General features: G+C 34.3%; 2 protein-coding genes across 2 annotated transcripts; one reads left to right on the forward strand and one right to left on the reverse strand.

The window, feature by feature from the left end:
• Window positions 1–260: 260 nt before the first annotated feature.
• On the reverse strand, window positions 261–10,385 carry stra6l (STRA6-like). Its single transcript, XM_073843241.1, has 18 exons — window positions 10,232–10,385; window positions 9,294–9,354; window positions 8,958–9,058; window positions 8,706–8,836; window positions 6,957–7,077; window positions 6,811–6,856; window positions 6,512–6,637; window positions 6,222–6,289; window positions 6,027–6,138; window positions 5,781–5,937; window positions 3,914–3,989; window positions 3,719–3,800; window positions 3,552–3,600; window positions 3,190–3,307; window positions 2,924–3,043; window positions 1,751–1,914; window positions 1,406–1,552; window positions 261–1,336 (listed from the first exon to the last, which is right to left on the reverse strand). Coding segments are annotated over exons 1-18 (1,902 nt in total). The 5' UTR covers window positions 10,234–10,385; the 3' UTR covers window positions 261–1,115.
• Window positions 10,386–12,754: 2,369 nt separating this feature from the next.
• Window positions 12,755–27,340, forward strand: b4galt1 (UDP-Gal:betaGlcNAc beta 1,4- galactosyltransferase, polypeptide 1). Its single transcript, XM_073842167.1, has 6 exons — window positions 12,755–13,253; window positions 15,223–15,458; window positions 17,932–18,119; window positions 23,930–24,052; window positions 24,165–24,269; window positions 24,351–27,340. The coding sequence occupies exons 1-6, from the start codon at window positions 12,926–12,928 to the stop codon at window positions 24,478–24,480; spliced, it is 1,110 nt and encodes a 369-aa protein (XP_073698268.1). The 5' UTR covers window positions 12,755–12,925; the 3' UTR covers window positions 24,481–27,340.
• The last annotated feature ends 58 nt before the right edge of the window (window positions 27,341–27,398 follow it).

The following is a 27,398-nucleotide window of genomic DNA, read 5'->3' on the forward strand; positions in this document are numbered from 1 at the left end:
CATGGTATTCTTTTAAGCAACTTGAAGTAACATAGGCCTGCTAATACAACGCTTTTATTATAAACATTCAATATCACTGTTCTTGTTTATCACAGTATTTTGGAAAGGGATGTAAGGAGAGCAGTTTACTTCTATAATATACAAACAAAATATTACATAATCAAACAAAAAATTATTTAGACATAAGATATAATTTTTTATATTTTTTTACTAGTGAGTGCAGGACACTATAGTTAATTTATGTAAGTGAGGATAGCAAAATAAAGTAAACTGTGACATATTATACTTAAAAATGGTTTATTCAGTGGACTAGCAGTAAAATTTGGGACCCAAAATTATTCAGACACTTTGACCTCATGTTTTGCTGAAGTGTTTTTTCTTTAATTGCTAATGTGACCTTTTTACACCACAGACTGAACAAAATGAAGCATTGCTTGGTAATTGATCAACAAAGTATTGATAGTTGTGTAAATATTGTCATACAGTTGCCTGAATTATTGGTTGATTGTAATCCATTACATGCCTTTCAATCAAAGTTATCTGACACTATCAAGATGTATTATCAAGATCAAAACTATAATGAATAAACTGTGATAATGCGAGAAATATTGAAGGTGTCTGAATACATTTTGGTTTGTATAAAAATCAACTCACACAGACATATGTTTTATTTATTCATTTCAAATAAGTGAACTCTAATTATAGCAAAACAATATGAAAACCTACAAAACACTATGGTAGCACTACTTGAAATTAATTTACCCAAACATAGCTTTCACATTCTTTATTACAAAATACTATACAACCTACAAACATCAATTAGACATTCAAATTTGTTTCAGAAGCTCATAAAAACACTAGACCTGTATACTGAATCTAGTATTTGCTCAGTCCAGTTCTCCGTCTTCGAGATCCCATGTAATGGCTTTGATGGGTTCAGTTATGTATTATAGGAAGGTAGATTCTCATTCTGGCCCTTTGTATCAACATTTTTTTGAAAGTCTATATCCTCGAAAGGTTTAATTTGTTAGTAGTGCAATAGTTTCAGAATCAAAACTCCAATTTTGAATCACGGTGTCAGTTCACACAGGAAACGGGTTCAGGAGCTTCAGCTTTCAGACGTTTGACTGTGTTGGTTCTGTTTCTGCAGTTTTGTTGTTGACCAGTTCAGCTGCTTGTTGAGCCTGTGAGGTGATGGCTCTGGCTAAGAGGAGTGGGTCTTGGTTGTCTTTCTGGTTCAGTTTTGTTCTCTTTCTCAGCAGGATGAGGGCCGGGTTCCTCAGCAGTGTGTACAGCAGCAGCCAGCGCACACGCACTCTGCCCCCTACTGGACTTACTGTTAAACAGCAGACAGGCACAGTTATTAAAGGAATTTGTGCTGTCATATATTTGGAATCAGTATTACCTGTGTTACTGCTAAAAGTTGCATAAGAGGACACCGCAGGTCCTCGTTTCTCTAGTGTTCTGCCAAGCAGTAGATGGCAGAAAGACACCATAACTGGATTGCTATGGTAATGATCAGCAAAGATCATTCCTATCCATGTACTATATCCTGCCAAAAAAGAAAAAGAAAATTATAACTGTTGTACAAAAATATTGGAATTAAGCTAAATACCTAAATATAACTGAATGTTAATAATATAAAATAATTTTTAATTATCATGTACCTATTATCCACTTGAGAAAAAAATTTATATTTTGAAAATTAAAGGGATTTTTCACGACACAGTGGTGCATATGTCATTATTACCTGGATCACTGGACTCATAGCCCCGCTGCATGATGGTCCGATCAATTCGTGACACCAGCCATGTACCCACAATGAAGCTGTTTAAAAGGCGCAAAATGCAGTTGCTCAACCCCATAACCACATTATAGAAGAAGAAAAAGTAGTTAAAGCAGTGGAACGCTTTCCTGTGGAAAGAGAAGAGAGAGCTGGGTTATTAAAAAAAGGAAAGGACAAAAATCCAATTTTATGTTTTTTAAAGAAGTCTTCTGCTCACCGAGCCTGCACTTATTTTGTAAATTTTTACAAATATTTTTACCATTTAAAATAACTGCTTTCTATTTGAATATATTTTAAAATGTAATTTATTCCTGTGATTTCAAAGCTACATTTTTAGCATTATTATCCCAGTCACATGATTCTTCAAAAATTATTCAAATTTTCTGATTTGCTGCTAAAAAAACCCATTTATTATTATTATTATGTTGAAAACAGCTGAGTAGACTGAAGACTGGAGTAATGATGCTGAAAATGTAGCTTAGATCGCAGGAATAAAATAGATTTTAAAACAATCAAATAGAAAGCAGTTATTTTGAATAGTCAAAATATTTCAAAATTTTACTGTTTTTGCTGTACTTTGGATCAAATAAATGCAGACTTGGTGACTTACTGTTCACAAACTTTTGACTGGTTGTGTGTGTGTATATATATATATATATATATATATATATATGTGTGTGTGTGTGTGTGTGTGTGTGTGTGTGTGTGTGTGTGTGTAGTTGTATTTTTTATATACACTGCGAAGGGTTAGGTTTATTTATTTATCATTTTTACAAATATTTTTATTCAGCAAGGCCATGTTAAAATGGTCAAAAGTGACAGTAAAAACATTTATACTGTTACAAAAGATTTATATTTTAAAAAGATACTGTTCTTTTTATTCATCGGAAATCCAGAAACAAATGTATTACAGTTTCCACAAAAATATTAAGCAGCATAACCGTTTTCAACACTGATTATAATACAAAATGTTTCTTGAACAGCAAATTAGCACATTAGAATAATTTCTGAATGATTATGTGACACGAAAGAAAAACACCATATCATAACATCATGGTCAGTCATATCATGTCAATGCATATTTACAGCTTCATCTATTTGTTTTTCATTTAAAAATGTACTTTGAAGTTGCCCTACCTGTTGTTGAGTGCAAGGGGCTTTTCTTTGTCGGTAGGTGAGAGTTTTTCCTGCAGGAAAAATACTTGGACCAGAATAATCTGCACTACCACCAAGGCTATCACTAAGAGTATTGTCAGCCTGCAATCACATATAAAAAAGTGTAATGCTATTCAACACTGCTTATCTTAGCTAAAACATAAATTTGTCGTGCAAGTTCACAAATATAGCCTAATGATTATGTTTATGAAAAATGTATTTGTTTGGATGTCTTTAATGGAACTCACAGAATGATGCCTACACTAGAAAGCCAGCTGAGGAAGTGTCCCTTCTGGATCGGGAGAACAATTGCATACACGAACAGCAAGGCAAAAAGAAACTGCACAAAGTGAACTATCAGAAACCCTGCAGAAACAAAAACCAGTTTAATCAATACAACAAACATTTGAGGGCATGTCATCATTAAATTCTTTCATATATTTGAGTCACTCTGACTAACAACACTACCAAAGTAAGCAAAGCATGTTAAAGACAAATGCCCGTGGAGGTAATGACCTCTCTGAGTAAAAGGTAAACTCAGCTTGTCTCACCACATTTTGTGAGGGCAGCATATGAGGTCACAAGAAGAATATACATTGACTTTACATACCCCACATAGTGAAGGCAATCTGCCAGCCTGAGTATCTTGTTATAGCAGCCTGAAAAGGAAAAGCATTTGGCTTTTTGATCAGCAAGTTGTCCTAAATGCCTTTTAATTGCTATTGTCAGTCGTAGAGGAAACCAAATGAAACTCTTAACAAAAAAATCTTTACTTACAACGCTGACGGCAGAGCTTGGTTTATGGAACTTCTCTGGAAGAAAACTTTTCTGTCCCTTCCACAACCTCTTTAAATGTTTCCTGCAGTCATAAATATATATTTTTTTAATGATTTGATGATATTGCCTTTGGGTAATTACTGAAAGTGTGTAATTGTTGAATTTTATACATAAAGAATACTTAAATAAGCATACCTGTAACATACTAGTACATGAAAAGTGTAAGTTACAGATGTCAGAGTGGAAAAAATAGTTGTCGCCAACCAAGACCCTGAGAAAAAAAAATTATGTAATAAAATCACTACATCAACTCTATCTGTCTGTTTTTCTATCTATACCTACATTTCAAAAGTTTGGGGTCTGCAAGATTTTTTAATGTTTTGAAAAAAAGCCTCTTATGCTCTTATGCAAGGCTGCATTTATCTGAAAAAAAAAAAAAAAAAACCAGAGTGAAAACAGTTGTGAAACACTGTGAAATATTATTATAATTTAAAACAGCTTTTCTATTTTAATATATTTTAATATTTTTTAGCATCATTATTCCAGTCTTCAGATGATCCTTTAGAAATAATTCTAATATGCTGATTTGGTGCTCAAGAAATATTTCCAAATATTATCAGTGTATGCTGAATGTTATGTTGCTTAATATTTTGTGGAAACCATGATACATAGCTCAAAAAGATACTAGTGATAGAAGTTTAAAAGAACAGCATTTATTTGAAATATAAATATTTTGTAAGAATGCATATTTGCTGTCACTTTTGATCAATTTCATGCATCCTTTCTGAAAAAAAAAAAACTTAAAAAAAAATCTTACTGACCCAAGGCTATTGAATGGTAGTATAATACAGTTAAAGTAAAAAGTTTACATACACCTTGAAGAATGTGCAAAATAAGAGGGATCATACAAAATGCATGTTATTTTTTATTTAGTACTGACCTGATGAAGATATTTCATATAAAATGTGTATGTCCACAAGAGAAACAATAGTTGAATTTATAAAAAATGACCCTGTTCAAAAGTTTACATACACTTGATTCTTAATACCCTGTTGTCACTTTAACAATCCACAGCTGTGTTTTTTTTTTTAGTGATAGTTTGTTTGTAGTTTGTTGTAGTTTGTTCATGAGTCCCTTGTTTGTCCTGAATGGTTAAACTGCCCTCTGTTCTCCAGAAAAATCCTTCAGGTCCTACAAATTCTGTGATTTTTCAGCATTTTTGTGTATTTAAACCCTTTTCAACAATGACTGTATGATTTTGAGATCCATCTTTTCACAATGAGGACAACTGAGGGACTCATATGCAACTATTACAGAAGGTTCAAACACTCAGCGGTGCTCCAGAAGGAAACACACTGCATTAAGAGCCGGGGGTAAAAACTTTTTGAATTTGAAGATCAGGGTAAATTAAACTTATTTTGTCTTCTGGGAGATATGTAAGTATCTTCTGTAGCTTCTGAAGGGCAGTACTAAATGAAAAATATATATATATTTAGCCAAAATAAGAAAAATGTACACATCTTCGCTCGGTTCAAAAGTTTTCACCCCCGGCTCTTAATGCATAATTTTTCCTTCTGAAGCATCGCTGAGTGTTTTAACCTTCTGTAATAGTTGCAAATGAGTCCCTCAGTTGTTCTCAGTGTGAAAAGATGGATCTCAAAATCATACAGTCATTGTTGGAAAGGGTTCAAATACACAAAAATGCTGAAAAACCAAAGAATTTGTGGGACCTGAAGGATTTTTCTAAAGAACAGCAGGCAGTTTAACCGTTCAGGACAAACAAGGGACTCATGAACAACTATTACTAAAAAAAAGCTGTGGATCATTCAGGTAACAGCACAGTAAAAATCAAGTAAAATCAACTATTTTTTTTTTTTCTATTGGACTATATGTAGACGTCTTTTATGTGAAATATCTTATTCAGGTTAGTACTAAATAGAAAATAACATGCATTTTGTATGATCCCTCTTATTTTGGAAAAATAATTAACATTTTGCAGATTTTGCAAGGTGTATGTAAACTTTTGACTTTAACTGATTGTACAAAGACTATAAATACTTACTTCTTGCAACAAAGCTGAACTCATTCATCCTGGAAATGAGTGACGTGAACACATCATTTGTTTCATTACAGGATGCTGCAATCTCTGCAAATGAGTCTATCAAACCATCTAAATTGTCAAAGATGAAGTCACTCACGCTGTGGTCTGCTAGGGTCAACTACAAACAGACAAACACATTTGCATTTGTTAGCTTTAAGTTTGTAAAAAATAAATATTGTATGTGTACATTAGTGAGTGCCAACTGACCATGTACAAGCCAATCAAAGAGATAATGGATGTGCCAATCATCCTGTTAGGGAATTTAAAGTAAGGATCCCAGTCATACACTTTCCTTCGGAACCAGCTCTTATCTTCTGGCCTGTGGGAGAACAGAAGAATGGATATTGGCTGACTGGTATGAATACAGTAATAAATGCAAGTTAATGTTGTATGAATGTGTACCTTTCAGGTGGGCGCTTCAATAGAGTCTGTACATATCTGAACTGATGTAAGTGTACATCCTCCTCATTCTATATGTTAGACAAACATTACTTTATTAATCTTGTGTTAATTTATTAATATTGTTCAATGTAGATTCATGTTCGTCCAATTGTACTTGCATATGAAGAAATTAACCAAGATTAATAAATACTGTAAAAGTACTGTTTATTGTTATTTTATTAACTATTGCATTAACTAATGCTATCAAATATTACCTTATTGTAAAATAACAAATTACAACAAAATCTGACCTCCTCGGCTAGCTGCAGGCGGATTCTTACTGCCTTCACAATGATATACATAAACCGTCCCAGCAGGAATAACAGACACAAGAAGAACGGCCACAGGATGATCGGTTTCTCATAAGAGCCTAAAATCTGCAACCAGCAGAATGTGTTTTAATTAAAATATATTCACTCAAAGACACCACTGCACCCTTTGTACACTGACAGAATTATGCCTAATCTTAACATGCAAACATGTGAGTAATAATATGATAATAAGTTAATAATTAATCAATTAAAGTTAATTATTAATCATATTCGCCTACATTTCCAGAGGGACAGCTTATCGTGTCATAGAGTCTCACAATGAGCCTGAAACCCACAAAGTATAAAAAAAAAGAACAGTCAGTTCAACAACCCACAAATGTTTTTACAGCTACAACAACAAACAGAAAGCAGTGTTTTCATGTACCATGTGAGTGTGTAAAGAAGACCTAAAACCCCTCCTAGTACTCGGTGTGGCGTTGACAGACAAGCAAAGAATGGCAGGTAGGCCACACCAACTTCTATTGCTCCTACCAAGTACACAATGGCTGAAAGAGACACACAAACAGATGGACTGTAACCTGCCTTTGATTAAAACTAGATACAGTTGTAACTCCTTTAGTCAAGACTATTCATAAATACATATCCATAGTATTTATAAGAGACTATTATAAATAAACATAACAAATATGACACATTTATTTATTTTTTTATTAATTGTTTGTTTGTTTCTATATACATTACCATTACAATTTTTGCATTCAGTAAAATATTTCATGTTTACTTTACATATACTTTACTATACTTTTATATGCAAAAAAAGTAATATTGTGAAATATTATTGCAATTTAAAATAGTAGTTTTTTATTTTAATATACTTAAAATAGAATTTATTCCTGTGATGCAAAGCTGAATTTTCAGCATCAATTTCCAGGCTTCTGTGCAGGGTTCCCCCACCTTGGTTAACTTTAAATTAAATTCAACGACCTTTTCAAGGGCTTTCCAGCTCGAATACCCTCAAATTCAAGGACTTAATGTGGAGACATATTTCAAGTGAAAGGAAGGTTATATCATGTTAAGATACATAGTTACAGTTTTCATATGTCAGACTCAACTATGCAAAATGCTATGGCATTTATTTAGACAGATATCAGATCTGATATTCCATTTTTTCGTAATTGCGCAGAAACTAATGTAAATCAAGAAAGCTAGTATGCAAAGGCCACAAAGTGTTAGCGAAAACATGTCAGTGGACCAGAGGGAATAATATGGAATTTTTCCAGAAAATTTCTTGCACAAAATAAATGTAAGCACTTTCAAGGACCTATGTATATATGGTCATTTTCCCAAAAAATTTCCTGGGCCTTTTTCATTTTTTTTGTCAGATTCACAAACTTTCAAGGATTTCAAGGACCCATGGAAACCCTGTCAGTGTAACGTGATCCTTCAGAAATCATTTTAATATGCTAACTTATTATCAATGTTGGAAACAGTTGCAGTACTGCTTAATATATTTTTTGGAACATGTGATACTTTTTCAGAATTCTTGGATAAATAAAACGTTAAAAAGAACATCATTTATTTAAAATAGAATTTTTTGCAACAATATTCAATACCACTCAACTTTTGGGGTCAGTACATTTTTTCTTTCTTTCTCTCTTTGAAAGAAATTAATACTTTTATTCAGCAAGAAAGCGTTAAATTGATGTAAAGTGAGAGTAAATACTTATATTGTTAGAAAAGATTTCTGTTTTGAATAAACGCTGATCTTTTGAACTTTTATTCATCAAAGAATCCTGGAAAAACTCACAGGTTACAAAAAAATATTAAGAAGAAGAACTGTTTTCAACATTGATAATAAAACAGCATATTTTAACGATTTCTCAATGATTAAGTAACACTGGAGACTGGAGTAATGGTAGATAAAATTCAGCTTTGCATCACAGAAATCAATTATTATTTTTAATTATACATTTTTATAATTATGAATTATAAATTAAATTATTAAAAACTTTTTAAATTGCTATAATATTTCATAATATTACTTTTTTCTGTATTTTGGAAAGAAATGGAACTTTGATGAGCATAAGAGACTTTAAAAAAACATTAAAATCTTACTGATCCCAAACTTTTAAACAGCAGTGTATATAAGACATATGCATTATTATATAGCTACCTTTAGCCCAGTTAGGCACAGTAAATGGTGCATAAGACTCAGAGAAAAGTTGAATCACACTGGGAGCAATAGCACCAAATGCAAAACCATAGGACCATCGATTACTTAGACTGCAAATGAAATCCAACGGCCTGCAAAGAAATAAACACACACAAACACACACAAAACTTTAAAAAAACACTCAGACATTTAAAAACACACACACATTTATATTTAACCTAAATCTACAGATTTAGTTCAAATATCACTCACACCACAATGCCAAATCGGCCCCTGAGATACGGAAAGCGATCCTCAAAGGGCTGAGACCTCGCTCTGCGCTGTACAAATGAAAGCAGAAACACAATGCAGATCTGAAACACAAAGAAAAGTATACAACTCCATTAATGCACTCTGAGAGATGTCTAATGTGATATACAAGGACACCAGTTGACACCAACTAGTAATTATCAAAATATAATCTAATATTCATGTACAGTAGTCACGTTCTTATCTAACAGTGAAGGATCGCTTCCTCATCTAGAAAAAGTGTTGCATGTTCATATTAAGGGAGAGAGTTTTGTCTGGACAAATGCAGGCATTACTCACAGCGGGAACAAGAGAGCAATGCAGGAACAAATCCACTGACATTCCATTCTGACATTCCCCCCTAAAAGTAAGAGAGAGCGAGAGACATGAGAAAGACACAGAATGAATAAATGAAATAAAAGCTGAATGAAAACAGCTTCAGTGATTAAATTCTGTATCATTATGATCAAACTGACCCACTTACTGTATACAATTAAAGTAATCATTATTTTTAGGGTTATTATCATCATTTTTTTATTGTTATTATATAAGGCGTTGTGTCCTAAAAACATATTCTATCTGAATATTAACAGATAAGATTTATCACACACCAGTGACCTAAAAACACTTCCCCTTATCAACAGAAAAATTGTCCTATATTTTTTTCTTGCTTAAATTATAGGTGCTTCGTTTGCACAAACAATATATTGTTTTCTATTTACGTTATTTTAAATAATATTAATAATCAATTACATTTTTTAATACAATTTAAGAGTATGTATATCTTGTGTCTTTGTAAGTATAAATATGTTTCACAGAACGTACACTAACCTACTTTTGGATTTTGTTCAAAGTATCTATTAATTACCATATATATATATACACACACACACACACACACACACACACACACACACACACACACACACACACACACACACACACACACGTGTATATATATATATATATATATATATATACGTATATGTGTGTGTGTGTGTGTGTGTGTGTGTGTGTGTGTGTGTGTGTATGTATATTTAGGTAAAGGACCTTTACATATAAAGTAAACAATCTTATTTTAAATCTAAATTGATTTTTTTAATGTTTTTATTTTTAGAATGAACAGTACATCTAAACAGAAAATATAAAATGCACATGTTTTTTTAAAAGAATACATATCATTGTATACAGTCATATCTGTCACTCTGAAAAGTCTTTTAAAAGCAGAAGTAACTCACATGATTTCTGAAGTTCCCGAAGACTCCCGTCCTGCTGATGGAGTACAGGAGTGATACTCTTCTCCTCTGTTGCTTCCAGACAAAGACTACTTAGATCATAAAGCGGAACTCCTTCATAACAGACGCTAGTCCCAATGAACTATATGATATGAAGTAAAGCTTTCACTTCATGAATCAGGATATAGATATCTAGTCACATGACTGGATGACCTTTAACCCAGGCCACACACCAGTGAGGCTCTCTCTAAGAGAGATGTGCCTGTGTGTTTTATTGACTGTGCTGTTACTGTGTAATAGTAGTCCAAACATAGATAAGACTTGCTGTTGAGCTAGAGCAGATGATTTAGATCTCATTGTTTCTCAGCACTGCTGAAATGTAGGCCTGTTGACTATTAATTCACGAAGTGCTCACCTTTGTGTCATTCTAAGGATGCTTTAGTAATGGCAGAGTAACTTTCTAATGGTAAATTATCTGATTTATGTCATTAAGAATGATCTAAATGTGATCAGAATTTATCAGAGAATTCACTATCAAATTAGTATTCACAATGTGTTATGAATCGACCATATTTGCAGCACTTAACGTAAATAATGCCACTGAACCAAATGAAACTTGCATATTTAGCTGATTATTGCTGCTGAAAATGGTAAATTATTGTCATGTTTTGGGCTGTACTAATCGGTCGGACTGGGAACAACATTTAGAGTACTATAGACTGCCAAAAGTAGTAACAAATCAAGGAGAAGAGTGCAAAAAACTGTCTTGAGGAACAAACGGCATTTGTGGTTGGCCAAATCCTGAACCAGGAATTCCAGAGCAAGAATCTTGACAACATTTGTGACCCTGGACCACAAAACCAGTCATAAGTCGCTGGGGTATATTTGTAGCAATAGCCAAAAATACATTGTTTGGGTCAAAATTTTTAATTTTTCTTTTATGCCAAAAATCATTAGGAAATTAAGTAAAGATCATGTCTATGAAGATTTTTTTTTGTAAAATTCCTACTGTAAATATATCAAAATGTAATTTTTGATTAGTAATATGCATTGTTAAGAACCTAATTTGGACAACTTTAAAGGTGATTTTCTCAGTATTTTCTCAGATTCCTAATTTTCAAATAAATGTATCTCGGCCAAATATTGTCCTATCCTAACAAACCATACAGAAACAGAAAGCTTATTTATTGAGCTTTCAAATTATGTATTCATCTCAGTTTTGTAAAATTTAACCTTATGACTGGTTTTGTGGTCCAGGGTCACATTTGTGTTTGTTCTTATCATTTCCGGTCAGGTAGGTGAAATATTAGGCTATTATCTTACTTAATACTGCTTGTACGTAATCTTTATGACCTATTAACTTTAGTTAAAATATTGCACCCTTTCCTGCTTACTTATTTCCTTCTCTAAATGATTCAGCAGCTTCCACACGTTTTTCCTGTGATTTAGACGGCATAAATTAGCAGAACAATGTGCTCCACAGTACAATAACCATGTTGTTTACGCTGTTGTTTACATCCGAGTACCTCTAATATGGCCGCGCATCCGGGTAACTGACCAAATTGTGACTTAAGTCCCATTAAAGACTGTGAAAGGGGCTAAATTAATTGTCACATCATTCATAACACAAAATACAATTTTTACCCGGACATGTCTTGAGAAGGTTGGATCCACAGCGAACAGTAAAAGCAATGTAAATACGTGTACAAGCCAAAACCTGGAGATTTAAGAAACTCAGCTAGCTAACGCATCAATATTAGCTTAAGATGGTAATTTTGAACTAGATGCAGAAAAAGGGATAACAGGTGAGAATCATGTTATGGAAGAATATGCTAGTTTTTCACTCAAACTAACACATGAGGGCGCTGTTGATGAAAAAAGAAGAGCTCATTCTTGAATCACTGACTTTAACGACTGTTGCATGATGAAAACTACAACAGACTATTCAAATACCTGTAAGATATCTGATGTAAGTAATATCTGTACTTTCAAAAATATCTTTTTTTTTATGCAGATGAATTTTGATTCGTTTCTGAAAGAAGCCCGTTTTACTGTTAGTAGCTCAATTATGGATCCAATCATTTACGGTACAAGCTGTAGTCTGTGTCTGTTAGATTTACATATTCATACAGTGACTTCAAAATGTCAATCAAAAAAGACACATGAAGTGTTTTTGCATTATATAGCCTATTCAATTTGTTAGGTCAAATGTACTTTGACACTTTCAGGTTGTCAAACGTTAGTGAATTATTTCCATGTACGTAAACTACACCTGTGCAAATGACTTCTAAGAAAAGTTATATTTTATAAACCACTTAGATGAACATAGATTTTATTTTTTTATAACGAAGTTTATTTTTAATTTATTTTATTACATTATTAGCCTTATAATAGGCTATATATTAGGTCATAGCCTTTCCCAAGTTCTACTCCTGCTACAAATGCTGTAGAAACGCCCACCGCTGTCACTCCAGTGGATGCGCGCTCCTCAAGACATCTCCTCACCAATGCCTAGAAAACAGCCATTTACAGTGGTCAGACGCGATCAGTATCATAAAAAGTTTCACGAAAATGATTACCCTGGTCATCTGATGAACGACAAGGCAGGGGTGTTTTTGTTCTTACAGAGTTCTATTCTAAGTAAATGACAGGCGTTTATTCTTCGTAAATGAAGTGTTCTCCCGTAGTTTTGTGAGAATGCAGGAGTCGTTGCCGCTGAATGTGGGTTTCTTCACCAAATCGTGCGTCGTGCTCGTGTGTCTCGGCGGGGTTCACCTCATCGTTGCACTGTTTTTTTATTTAACGGAGTCGCCGACAAAATTTACGAATTACCGGAAAATTCAGTCAGACTCTAATATATTTGCTTCACTGACTCAGAGAGCAGCAGCACTTGTCATCCAATATGACAACGGAACAGAAATAGATATAAATAAACTAATTTATAATGGAAGTGTCATAATTAAAGACGACGTAGCAGAGGGAACCGCAGTACTACAATCATGTCCTGAGACCTCACCACTTTTGGGTAAGTTCAAATTAAATTATAAGTGAAGGTCTGTTGATCTTTTTGTCACTCTTTTTACTCTTAATATTTTGAATTTGTGTAACTGGATTTTTAAGTCCAAATGTTATATAGTCAAATGTTATATACTCTTTTCTAAATTGCTTGACGTCGAACAAAGTTCGGTTTTTCTTCCATTTGCTGACTTACTATAAAAATGTAACTTTGTGTTGGACAAATAGAAGGGCTTTATAAATTTAAATAGGCTATAAGGTTACTTGCATGCACACACATTAGTTGGTTTCAGGTCAGGTGGTTTTGGTGGGAGGGACATTCTGTTTCTAGAAGGAATCTAATTGGATGAAAGTCAGTGTAGTACAGGATGAGTCATCAATATTTAAGCACCCTTTCCAGAAGAGATCGACTGTAAATTTTCTAACTGACATGAATTCAGAATTACTAAAGGTCTTACTTATTTAGGTTGTAATTGTTATAATGGCCAAGTATCAGCAATCTCCACGTAAAACTGATCGTGCAGCCCAAACCATAAGTCATAGATACTTGAAACTTAAAGGGATGGTACTCACACTGGCTCGCCCCAATTGGCCCGACGGGGCGCTACAGCGATCAAAGTACGAAACTCCTAAACCGTCAGCTGCAGGCTCAAGTGTCTTATGTCGCTGGAATCCTTAGCTCACATCATATTTTTAGAAAACCTACTTTCGCGAACTAGTCCTAGGCTGTTTTGCCTGATCATAACCAAACCAGTGCAGGAAGATTCTCTGGAGACTGAATATCAATAATTATCCAAAAAGAGTTGAACTTTCGACTCACCGTCGCAAAGGGATGCCAAAACGTTTAAAAGGGACAGGGCCACTTTTAGTAAAATGCCTATAACTCCTGAATGGAATGATATATCTTTGCCAAACTCAGAACACCTTTGTAAAACCTCAATCTAAGGTTCCAGGACAAATCACAGAGCTTGGCCGCTTGTTAACCTCTAACAGGAAAAAAACATAAAAATGGCTATACCTACGCAACCATTTGTCCTATCAACATGAAAATCGCCATTGACCGATGAAATCTGAACACCTATTGGAGGAGGTTAACGGAGGTTAAACGGAGCAAAACTCCGTGGGCCTATTTGACTCACGGCCCAAATGTCTGTGAGAAATTTGAAAGAAATCGACCACTGGGGGGGCAATATTGCATTAAAACGATTGTACATAACGCGGTTATTTTCGCAAAACACGTGATATTCATATTATACGATAGAACTCCCCAGTCAGGACAACTTTGCCTCTAGAACCGCTGCTGTCAGTCAAATTGTTTGTTAAGTGATTGAGAAGATGTAAAAAAAACTACTTTTGCAAACTTGTCCTAGGTTTTTCGATCTGGAAAAAACACTGCAGTACAATTCTCTGGACTCTCTAGGCCAGTAATTATCAAAAAAATGTTTTTGAAATTTAGCCTTTGGGAAGTTTTAACGGAGTTGTTTAGAAAAGGGGCCTGTCCAAATGTACCCACAATTCCACAAAGCCTAAAGGAAAAATCTAAACTTCACAAAACCTGTAGAGCACATGCGACAAGTGATTCTAAACAAGCATGCAAAGTTTTAAGAAGATCGGACCACAGTCATGAATGTTTCTAAATGCTTTTTTCAATCATTGATTTTGGTAGTTACAGGCTTGCTAAACAATATGTAATGTCTTTTCCCATATAATATCTTAAAGCGCTTGAACTCTGATCATATGTTTATTATAATTGTCTTTAAAAAAAAAAATCTGTGTGCATGCATTTCTTATCAGTCCGAGTAAAAGAGAAAGCTGGAAAAAATATACTCAGAGAGACTAAGAGAAAAAGATTTTTAAAAAAAGGGAAAGGAAGTTGGCTCATTCGAGGCAGGAAGTAAACTGTTGTTGCATAAGAGGGGTCTTCCTCTTTCGTATCTGCAAACCCTCTGACCCCAACTTCACTCACTCTCCCCTTTCAGTGGGTCCATTGCGAGTTGAATTTTCGGAGCCTATCAGTTTGGATATGGTGCGTAAAGACAATCCACATCTGGTGATGGGCGGCAGATATAAACCCAGCAACTGCGTGGCTCTGCAAAAAGTGGCAATAATCATCCCATTCAGAAACAGAGATGAACACCTGAAGTACTGGCTATACTACCTTCACCACATCCTACAGAGACAACAGCTTGATTATGGAGTTTATGTCATACAACAGGTACAGTACTCACAAACTATTTATTAACTTGTACTCAGTCTTACACAGATAACAGAGCAGGATGGAAGAGATATCTGGATCTTAGATACATTCACTTTGCACAAGAATCAATAGATAAACATTTCAGTGAGCTGAAATCCACACCTGATCTCACCACACAACCCTCCAACAGATCTTCACATGGATAGATAGATAGATAGATGTAGATAGATAGAACTTATTACTGTTTTTACAGTATTTCTGGAGAAGATACTTATGGTTAGAGAGGTTAGACTTTTCTTCGGGTGACATTCACCTTGAAGTATGGAAATGCGGCGACTTGGCTTTGCATAGACAGCATGCTTGGTCTGATGTTTGTCTGCTTTGAAATTTGCTGTACAATAACAACGAAAGAGAAAAAGAAAAATGCAACCTGAGAATGTGAACAAACAGAGAACATAAAACACCTGGTTCTTTCTGTTTGTTTGGGTGTGGATACTTTTAAAAAGTACGTTTTATGACGTAGCTTGGGATCTTTAGTGCTGGATTGGGTCTGATCTGCCTCACAGACTACTGCTATGTTAAAGGATTAGTTCACTTCCAGAATACAAATGTGACCCTGGACCACAAAACCAGTCTTAAGTCGCTGGGGTATATTTGTAGCAATAGCCAAAAATTCATTGTATGGGTCAAAATTATTGATTTTTCTTTTATGCCAAAAATCATTAGGAAATAAAGTAAAGATCATGTTCCATAAAGATTTTTTTTGTAAAATTCCTACTGTAAATATATCAAAATGTAATTTTTGATTAGTAATATGCATTGTTAAGAACTTAATTTGGACAACTTTAAAGGTGATTTTCTCAGTATTTTTATTTTTTTGCATCCTCAGATTCCAGATTTTCAAATAGATGTATCTCGGCTAAATATTGTCCTATCTTAACAAACCATATATCAATAGAAAGCTTATTTATTGGGCTTTCATATGATGTATATATCTCAGTTTTGTAAAATTAAACCTTATGACTGGTTTTGTGGTCCAGGGTCACAAATTTCCTGATCATTTACTCACCCCGATGTCAAGCAAGATGTTCATGTCTGTCTTTCTTCATTCGAAAAGAAATGAAGGTTTTTGAGGAAAACATTCTAGGCCTTTTCTCCATATAGTGGACTTCAATGGGGAAAGGGTTGAAGGTCCAAATTTCAGTTTCAATGCCAGGCTCTACATGATCCCAGATGAGCATGTGTAGTTAAAAAGTATAGAAATTGTAATTTTTTTTTTAGAAAATGATTAATCGTTTTGCGAGATAAGACCCTTATTTCATTGGCTGGGATCATTTATCGTCCTTTTGTTGCTTAGTTGCTTAGTTGAAGCTACAATTTAAACCTTTAACTTGTTGGCCACTATATGGAGAAAAATCCAAATATGTTTTCCTCAAAAACCTTAATTTCTTTTTGACTGAAGAAAAAAGACATGAACATCTTGGTTGACATGGGGTGAGTGAATTATCACACATTTTTTATTCAGGAAGTGAACTAATCCTTTAAAGATAGTCAATCTGGGTTTTGAAATAGTTGTTACTTGTAGGAGCTGCTCGTTTCAATAACATTGGCTTAAATGTCATCGGTTTTAAAGATTCACTGTTTGATGTAGAGTGGGCTTCAAAAGTCTCTGAGATCAGCCTGAAAATATTTTTTTAATGCAAAATGAAAAAAAAGTTTTTTTTGAAGTTCAGCACTATTTTCAGGTGACTACTTCAATGTAAGATATTGTAATGCTTTTAAAAGAACTCTCTTATTCTCACCAAGGCTGCATTTATTTGATCAAAAAATACAGTAAAACAATAATACTGTGAAATATTATTTCAACTTCAAATGACTGCTTTCTATTGCAATATATAATTATTTAAATAATATATAATTATTGCAATAAATGTAATTACTCCAATCAGTGTTGAAAACAGCTGTGAGTGGAGAACCCATTCCATGAAAAAATAGAAAGTTCAAAATATTTAAAAATATATATATATCTGTTGTACATTATAAATCTATTTATTGTCACTTCTGATCATTTTAATGCATTCTTGCTGAATAAAAGTATTCATTTATCAAATAACCTAACTGACCCAAAACCTAATACTTGGCATCAGTACATCAGTATACAGTAACTACCTACTCCTTGTGTTTCTTTGTCATTTCAGACTACTTTTCACCATCTGTTCACCTTGTTCACAGGAAAATCAGCATGCAAACTGCTAGGCAGACTAAGAAATCCATGCTTATTTGCTTATTTTCATTTGTGTGCATCCCTGTATGTTATTATAGCTGTGATCATTAAGGTTCATCAATGGCAAAATGCTCTTGTTTACATAAAATCTGTGTGTGATGAATCTATTTTCATGTGAACCTGACATTCCTCCTCAAAAGACACATGTGTATTCTTCTTTGTGAGTCATGAGATTTATTGTATATGTGCTTTGTGCTGTTTGTTCAGGATGGAGAAGAGACATTCAACAGGGCGAAACTGCTCAACGTGGGTTACGTAGAAGCGCTAAAGGAGTATGATTATGACTGTTTCATCTTTAGTGATGTAGACATCATCCCCATGGATGATCGCAACACCTATATGTGCTCCAGCCAGCCGCGCCACCTCTCTGTGTCCATGGACAAGTTTGGTTTCAAGTAAGATGAAGCACCACCCATACACACATTACAACATGTAGCGTAATATTTGTTAAGTGACACCAGTATCTGAAAGTGCTAGTGACGCCTCAGTTGAAGCTTAAAAAAACAGCTGCTTGCGTTGCTCAAAAACTTATTTACCTAAACAAATGACCTTCAGGTAAAGCACAGGAAGCAAATTCAAATGCATGAATTAAATATCCTGTTATGCTAGGAAAAAGATGGCTCAGGGATCAAGGATAATTTGGATCAAGACCAATCGCATTGCAGCTGTCAATTGGACAGTTTTCTTATAACCCCCTCTCTGATGTGGTGTAAAGTAAACAGTCAACCCAAGATGGTCATACATGTTGGGAAACTGTTAAACAGAAGGGAACAGCCGACACAGTATGTGAATACTGTACTAGTTTAATGGTTAATTATCTAACACGGCCACACAAGTGTCAGGTGCAATAGTTGTAACAGAAACAAGAAAATTAATCTTTGCCACCTTTAAACTGTGATACAAAGCCACAGAGATGAAATGCCACATGAAAGACACATTAAAATATGAGTCAAAAGTTTTTGAACGGTAAGTTTTTAATGTTTTTAAAGAAGTCTCTTCTACTTACCAAGCTTGCATTTGATCCAAAGTACAGCAAAAGTAATATTGTGAAATATTTGTACTATTTAAAAATAACTGCTTTCTATTTGAATATATTTTAAAATGTCTTTTATTTTTGTGATCAAAGCTAAATTTTCAGCATCATTACTCCAGTCTTTAGTGTCACATGATCCTTCAGAAATCATTCTAATATGCTGATTTGCTGTTCTAGAAACATCTTTTTTATTATTATTATCAATATTTAAAACTGTTGAGTACATTTTCTTCAGGATTCTTTGATGAATAGAATGATCCAAAGATCAGCATTTATCTGAAATAAAAAGCTTTTGTTATATTATACACTATACCATTCAAAAGCCTGGAGTCAGTATAATTAATTTATTTTTTAATGGGAAAGAAATGATAGAAATTAATAATTTTATTTAGCAAGGATGCTTTAAATTGATCAAAAAACATTTATAATGTTACAAAAGATTTCTATTCCAGATAAATGCTGTTCTTCTGAAAACTTTCTGTTCATCAAAGAAACCTGAAAAAAATTCTATAATAATAATATAATATAATAATAATAATAATTAATGTTTTTTGAGTGGCAAATCAGAATATTAGAAGGATTTCTGAAGGGTTATTTGACTGGAGTAATGATGCTAAAAAAATCAAATTTGAAATTACATTTTTAAATATATTCAAATAGAAAACAGTTATTTGAAATAGTACAAATATTTCAAAATGTTACTGTTTTTGCTGTACTTTAGATCAAATAAATGCAGGCTTGGTGAGCAGAAGAGACTTGCTGTTCAAAAACTTTTGACTGGTAGTGTATGTTCGTGAAGTACTGCATCAGAGCTGCTTAAACTTTGCCATTTTTGTGACAAACTATATAAAGTTTTTTTAAAAGGAAACCAATACTTGTATTCACTAGATATGCATTAAATTGACATTAATGACATTTATAATGAAATCAAAGAATCCTGAAAAAAGTGTAGCACTGTTTCCACAAAAAAATGAACTGTTTTAAAAATTGACAATAATAAGAAATGTTTCTTAAGCACCAAATCAGCATATTAGAATTAATATGCTGTAGACTTCAGTAACAGTTGCTAAAAATTAAACTATATTTAAAATAAAATAGAAAACAGTTATTATTAAATCATAATATTTCAATGTAATTGTACTGTGTTTTTGACCAAACAAATAAAGCCTTGTTGAACATTAAAGACTTGTATATAATACAATTACAAATCTTGCCAATAGGAAACCTTTGAATGTTCCCTGGCACTTACTTCCAGTCATACAAGTCTTGCAAGAACTTAATGAGAATTGAAAGGGTTCATTGAAATACTTTCATGTGAGATTACTGACATCTTTGTTTCTCTTGTCTCTCAATTTAATCTCTTTGTTGCAATTGAAATGTTAGGGAGTCTTTTGTTGTTATTGCTCCCATTTGAATTGTTGTCCCCAGTCATCGTTGCAATCTAAAGATCAGCCATAGGCTATCCACCTTTTTTTCAATGCGGAAGTAAGCTGTTTTCTAGTAATGCCTGTGTGAGACTTCCGGTTCTTAAGCCGCCGTAGGAAAATAAAGAGAAGAATAACGAAGTGCAGTAAGTGGTAAAACTGTTTGCATTACAAACCAGTGTGTTCATAATTAAGATAATACATCAAAATAATATGGTAAGACATCAGTTTGCAATATCACCAAGCAAAACAAGCTGTTTTGTACAGCAAACGACTGGAAACCAGACCTGTTTGTGTGGATTCTACAAAGGCTGAATAAAAAGTGAATCTGACGTAATAGCGGTCTGATATTTAGTTTGGAGCACAACCTGAAATGCCTATGAGATGGTGTTGCTGGGTTTGGTCTTTGTGTGCTTGGTTTAGCTTTCATGGCAATTAATGTAGTTTCAATGAGTGAGGAATGCAGCTCTTCCACTATTTACAGAGAGCCCCAGTATCCACCTTTTTCCAGAACACAGAAGTCCTGCCTGACTGGAACGGAGCTCTACATTTCCGGTCTCTGGTGTTTCTAGTCAAATTAACGTCATTTCCATTGAACCTATGAAAATGGTTTTAAAAAGCACATGGTGCCATGCGAAAGTTTGGGAACCCTTGCAGAATCTCTGAAAACGTGAATAATTTTAACAAAATAAAAGAGATCATACAAAACGCATGTTATTTTTTATTTAGTACTATCCTGAGTAAAATATTTTACATAAAATATCTTCACATATAGTCCATAAGACACAAAAAATAGCTATTAAATTATTAAAATAACCCCCTTCAAAAGTTTGGGAACCCTTGGTTCTTAATACTGTGTGGGGTTACCTGGATGATTTATGACTGGTTTTTTTGTTTGTTTTGTGATGATTGTTCATGATTCCCTTGTTTGCTCTGAACAGTTAAACTGAGCACTGTTCTCAGTTTAACAAATTTAAGTACAATTTACTCTGATCTTCAAATTCCAAAAGTTTTCACCCCCCAAGCTCTTAATGTATTTTTTTTCTTTCTGGAGTATCAGTCAATGTTTGAACCTTTTTTAATAGTTGTGTTTCAGGAATTAGCTTTATTTGCCAGGTGTGTGCAAACACATGAGGAATTTGTTGCGATTTAACAACTGATTCCATCAGTTGTCCTCAGTGTGAAAAAATAGATCTCAAAATCATACGGCCACTGCTGGAAAGGGTTTAAGTATGCAAAGGAAGTTGGAAAACAATTTTTCTGAAGAACAGTGCTCAGTTTAACTGTTCAGGACAAACAAGGGACTCATGAACAACCATCATAAAACAAAAAAACAGTCATAGATCATCCAGGTAACCACACAGTATTAAGAACCAAGGGTCCCCATACTTTTGAAGGGGGTTATTTTAATAATTTCAGCTATTTTCTTTGTCTTGTGGACTATATGTAAACATTTTATTTAAAATATCTTACTCAGGACAGTACTAAATAAAAAATAACATGCATTTTGTACGATCTCTCTTATTTTGTTGAAATTTTTCACATTTTCACAGATTCTGCAGGGGGTTCACAAACTTCAGCATGCCACTGTGTACAGCTCCCGATGTTGTTCACGAGTACACATTACTTTAACACATTATTTTATTATTTCACACAGTATTTTAACTTAAGACCAGAACACAAAAGCACCCCAAATGGAAGTTAGAATCTATCATGGCGGCGCTCATCGGTCGGAAGAAGGTGGATACTGCCATTGGTAATATTAGTCCACTCATGATAAGCTGAAGGTTAGAACTAAAGTGCAGCTTTAGTGAACAAAAGTAAACAAGCTACAAAACAAACAGAACTACATCATGAATATTTGAACTTGTCTACGACAGACTTGACAAACTCACCAACAGCAGGTTGAACAAATAAAGCTAGACAAGAAACAAAGCAAATACCAATAGGACACACCTGAAAGTAATCAAAACAGTGATCCAAAGACATGGTGGGGCTATGCAGACAGATTGATGTATGGCGTCAAAATACCACAAAAGCAGTTTGAAATCATGTGGAGACATCTATTCGCTAACCTCCTTAATTTCCTGTAAAAATGGGCATGGCCATTTGTACATTTTATGAGTCTGGTTTCTGGTCTCATCCACATCCAGCTATTTTTAGCCGGACAAAACTCGTTTTGCTGCTTGATATTGCAAATTGGTGTGTCTTGCCATGTTATTTTAATGTATTATCTTAAATATGAACACACTAGTTTGTAGTGCAGATAGTTTTACAGTTTACTGCATGTTGTTATTCTTCTGGTTATTTCCCTATAGCAGCTAATCAACCGTAGGTCTTGCCTACAGTATATGCTTACTTCCGCATTGAAAAATAAGGTGGAAAGGTGTCCTGTTACTTTGATGTCATACACATATCTGTCTGAACAGCACCGTTTCTAGCCAAACACACCTATTGAAATCATAGTACATTTATTAATTATAATAATTATAATTATACCAATTACTAATTAAAATGAAAAGAAATGTTTCTTGATGTCACAAATGACATATTACTAGAAAAATAGACACCATTACTGTAAAACGCATACCAGACAATGAATTGAGGAAACTAAGGCCAATACAATTAGGGGGAATAATAGACTGCCAAAAGTTATAACGAATCAAGGAGAAGAGTGCGAAAAACTGTCTGAGGAACAAAAGGCGTTTATCCTCGTATAACTCAGATAATGTAATTACACCTTATAAACTTAGGAATTCTGTGAGAGTTATGACTTGTATTGCCCCAACACCACAGATGTATTTAGGTTTATATTTAGGCATTGATAGTGTCACGCAACATCACGCATTGCATTGTCATCTTGAAATTTAGGATATTACGGCGTGGCGTGAACACAGCATAATGCATAATAAAAACTTTATAACATATGATAGGGTTATTAAAGAATCAGTTCACTCCAGAATTAAAATGTCCTGATAATTTACTTACCCTATGTTATCCAACATGTTCATGTCTTTCTTTCTTCAGTCGAAAAGAAATGAAGGTTTTTGAGGAAAACATTCCAGGATTTTCTCCATATAGTGGACTTCAGTGGGGATCAGCTCCAAATTGCAGTTTCATTGCAGCGTCAAAGGGCTTGACACAATCCTAGCCGAAGAATAAGAATCTTATCTAGCAAAACGATTGGTCGTTTCCAAAAAAAAATAATAATGATTTAAAAGGTCACGTGCAGTTAGTTCTTCTTCTGTGTACTCCGGTTCAAAAGGTAGGCTAGGCCGAAAAACTCCATCTCATTTTCTCCTCCAACTTCAAAATCGTTTGTCATTGTTGTCTTACCTCTTCATAAAAGGAGTTTGACTTTCTTTGCATGTTCACTTTGTAAACACTGCGTCAGTACTTCCTCCTACGTCACATGTAAAGTCGTGGTTAAAAAGTATATACTTCTTTTTTTTTAAATGCTCGATCGTTTCGCTACATAAGACCCTTATTCCTCTTCTGGGATCGTGTAGAGCCCTTTGAAGCTGCATTGAAACTGCAATTTGGACCTTAAACCTGCTGATCCCCATTGAAGTCCATTATATGGAGAAAAATCCTAGACTGTCTTTTTTCAAAAACCTTAATTTATTTTTGAAGAGAGAAAGACATGAACATCTCGGATGATATGAAGGTGAGTAAATTATCAGGAGTGAACTATTCATTGTCAGTATCACTATCATTTTATTCAAAACTAGATTCTGTTTAAATGCAGGTTGCCATATAAACAGTATTTTGGGGGTGTATCAGCAATGAGTAAACAGCAGTTTCAAAAGATCAATGGTTTTCCCAATAACTACTGGGGCTGGGGAGGAGAAGACGATGACATCTTTAACAGGTGAGGAAAATATGTAATATTTCTTTTTATTAACTACAAATTCTGTCCTACAACATATGAGGTCATTTAGATAAACACGGAAGAGTTTTAATGAGGCTCGTTATTTTTGAAGGCTGGTATTTCGAGGCATGAAAATATCAAGGCCAAGTGGAGACATCGGTAAATGCAGAATGATTCGTCATTCAAGAGACAAGAAAAATGAGCCAAACCCACAGAGGTAATCTCTCCTTCACAAACACACACAGACATGAATACATACAAGACATTGTCATTCTAAAGCCGTTTCTCTGTTTCATAGATTTAAGAGAATTGCTCACACACGACAGACGATGAAAACAGACGGCGTCAAATCGCTCAGCTACAAAGTGGTAGTTTTACAGAAAGACCTGCTCTACACCAAAATCACAGTGGACATCGGCAAGCCATGAAACCTCCGGAGTTTAGAAGAAACATTCAGCTCGCTGCAACTCCTCAGAGATCTTGAAAGTGCACAGGTGACTCAAAGGTGCGTTCAAAGCTAGTGAACCACAAAGAAAAGGCAGTTTTCAATGAAAGTGGCATTGTTCTGAAGGACACACAAAGTGAAAGAACAGACTAATTGGAATTTTTAACATTCCTGAAGGGTGATACTCACCTGTGAGCCTTATATGCATGTTAATTGTCTGTCTCAGACTCAACATCATTTTTATAGCGGCCAATGAAGATCACACCTCAGGGAACATCTGACTATTGTGAATTCCAGTTCACAAACCCTTACAGAGCTTTAAAGATATGACAATTCAATATGTACACATATGTTGGCAGTAAATATGCATCAGTAGATTTATCTTTTAGACTGACTTTACACAGGTGTCCATGTTATAGCTCTAAGTGCTCAATTGAAGAAATATTTACACACAAAAAATTCATCATTTTTTACTCACTTCATGTTGTTTCAAAATGATATGAGTTTCTGTCTTCTGTTAAACAAAAGGGAAGAGATTGTGAAGAATGTTGGTAACCAAACAACTGATGGTAGCCATAGTATTTTTTTCTGTACTGTCAATGGCTACCATCAATAGTTAACAACATTCTTCAAAATATATTCTTTTGTGTTCAAGAGAGGAAGCTCATACAGGTTTGGAACAACATGAGGGAGAATAAATTATTACTTTAATGAACAAAATGGAACAAAATGTATTTATATTGTTTTATTACACATGTAATGGACACTTTTGTGAAGTGTTATTTTTAAAGAGAATATCATTTTGATTGGTGGAGGTTGAGTGTTGTGTTTCATTAGGCAATGAAAAAATGTTCACACTTGGCCAATGGGACATTGAATATTGAGGGATAATATTTTGTGGTGTTATTTAGGGAGAAAATATCTGGAGCTAAATAAATAAACATCATGAACAAGGCTTCTTTCAGGCTGCTTTTTCTTGGTGTCTGTGAAAAAGAACTACTGCTTAGGGGTGGTAAAAGTTTATTTGGGAGCAATATTGTGAAATATTATTTTAATATATTTGAAAATTTAATTTATTCCTGAGATGGCAACACTGATTTTTCAGAAAACATTCTAATATGCTGATTTGATGCTTGAAAACTGTTGTGCTGCTTAATATTTTTCCGTTAAAAGGCAATATTTGGGTATTTTTTACATTCATGAAGGCAATGTTTATAATCACCATACTATGTTGCCTTTAATGTCAAATACCTAAATTTACCCATTACTTTGATCAATATTTTAAACGGGTGTCAATAACAATAGATACACTGTTTAAAATTGTATCTAAATTATTAAAAACAGGAGCTCATAGAGATGCAGTATTATGACCAGTGATGGGAATAACGGCGCTATAAATAAACGGCGTTACTAACGGCGATACTTTTTTCAGTAACGAGTAATCAAACGAATTACTGTTTCCCCCGTTACAACGCCGTTACCGTTACTGACTTTAAAATGCGCGTTACTATAACTGAGAACAATGAAGTGGTTTCCAAGCGAGCAGCGTCTCTATCAGCCATAGGACCTCAGGGGTGTGTGTGTGTGTGTGTGTGTGTGTGTGTGTGTGCTTGTGTGTTCGGGGCCGGGGCGGGACACATAACCAGTGATGATGACTGGTGTGTCTGTAAACGTGGTGTAACTGAGAACGCGATGATTGGCTTAGATTGAGTACATTTCCATTGTTTGCCAATCAGAGGCAGAGTAGTGCAGGTGCACACGCACGATCAGTCGCACACACCAACATCCAGGAGTCAGAACGACTGCAAGTCCAACAAGTTCAAATTAGCTTTCGCAAACTGGAAGTATAAGCACTACTTTTCCCTCGCTGAGGTGAAAGGCAAAAATGTTTATGTAACGTGCAACTTATGCCCAGGAAAAAAAGAGTCTCTCTGCATCGGTCTGTGCAATAAATATTTAAAGTTCTACCTAAATCATATAGAGAAGGACTTAGTAAGCAGGAAAGGGCACAATATTTTGACAAACTAAAGTTAATAGGTGGTAAAGATATGTACGTGCAGTATTAATTAGAAATTAGCCTAATATTTCACCTAGGCCTACCTGACCGGAAATGATAAGAACAAACACTTAATATTGTCAAGATTCTTGCCCTGGAAATGCTGGTTCAGTTTGGCCAACACAAACATCTTTTGTCCCTCAGACAGTTTTTTGCGCTCTTTGTCTATAGAACTCCAAATGTTTTTCCTGATTTGACCAATTATTATAACCCAAAACATGACGATAATTTACCATTTTCGGCAGCAATAATCAGCAAAATATGCAAGTTTTATTTGGTTCAGTACACTGTAAAAAGTTTTCCCCAGTTTCAACTTGAAAACTTAAGTTTAGCAGCTGCCTTAAAATTTTAAGTTAAATCAACTTAAAAGTACAAGTCATTTCAACTCACGACAATAAAATTAGATAAATTGACTGAAAATTTTAAGGTAGCTGATGAACTTAAGTTTTTAAGCTGAAACTGGTGAAAACTTTTTACAGTGTAGCATTGTTTATGTTTAATGCCAACAATATTGCCATATCAGAATGTTCTTTTGTCTTCTAGTGGCCCACAATACAATCAAATAGTTTTGATCTCATGAAATAATAAAAAAGTAAATTACTAATCAATAGTGTTTGCAACTAAAAAGAAGACTGAAAATATCAAATCAGCCTGTATTGTAATTTTTAATGCTTGTGTATGTTGAAGTGCTGTTTTGTGTCTTGTGCTGGTCTCTGTTGAAAACAGGGCGGTCACTGAACTTGCGGCTAGAGATGGGGCTACATTTAAGGAGTAGTTATGAGTAAATTTTTTGAGATACTGGATTGCACAATCTAGAAATAGTGCAATCTAAAATAGAAATAGAA

Source organism: Garra rufa, chromosome 6 (genome assembly GCF_049309525.1).
Source record: "Garra rufa chromosome 6, GarRuf1.0, whole genome shotgun sequence".
Lineage (NCBI taxonomy): Eukaryota > Metazoa > Chordata > Actinopteri > Cypriniformes > Cyprinidae > Garra > Garra rufa.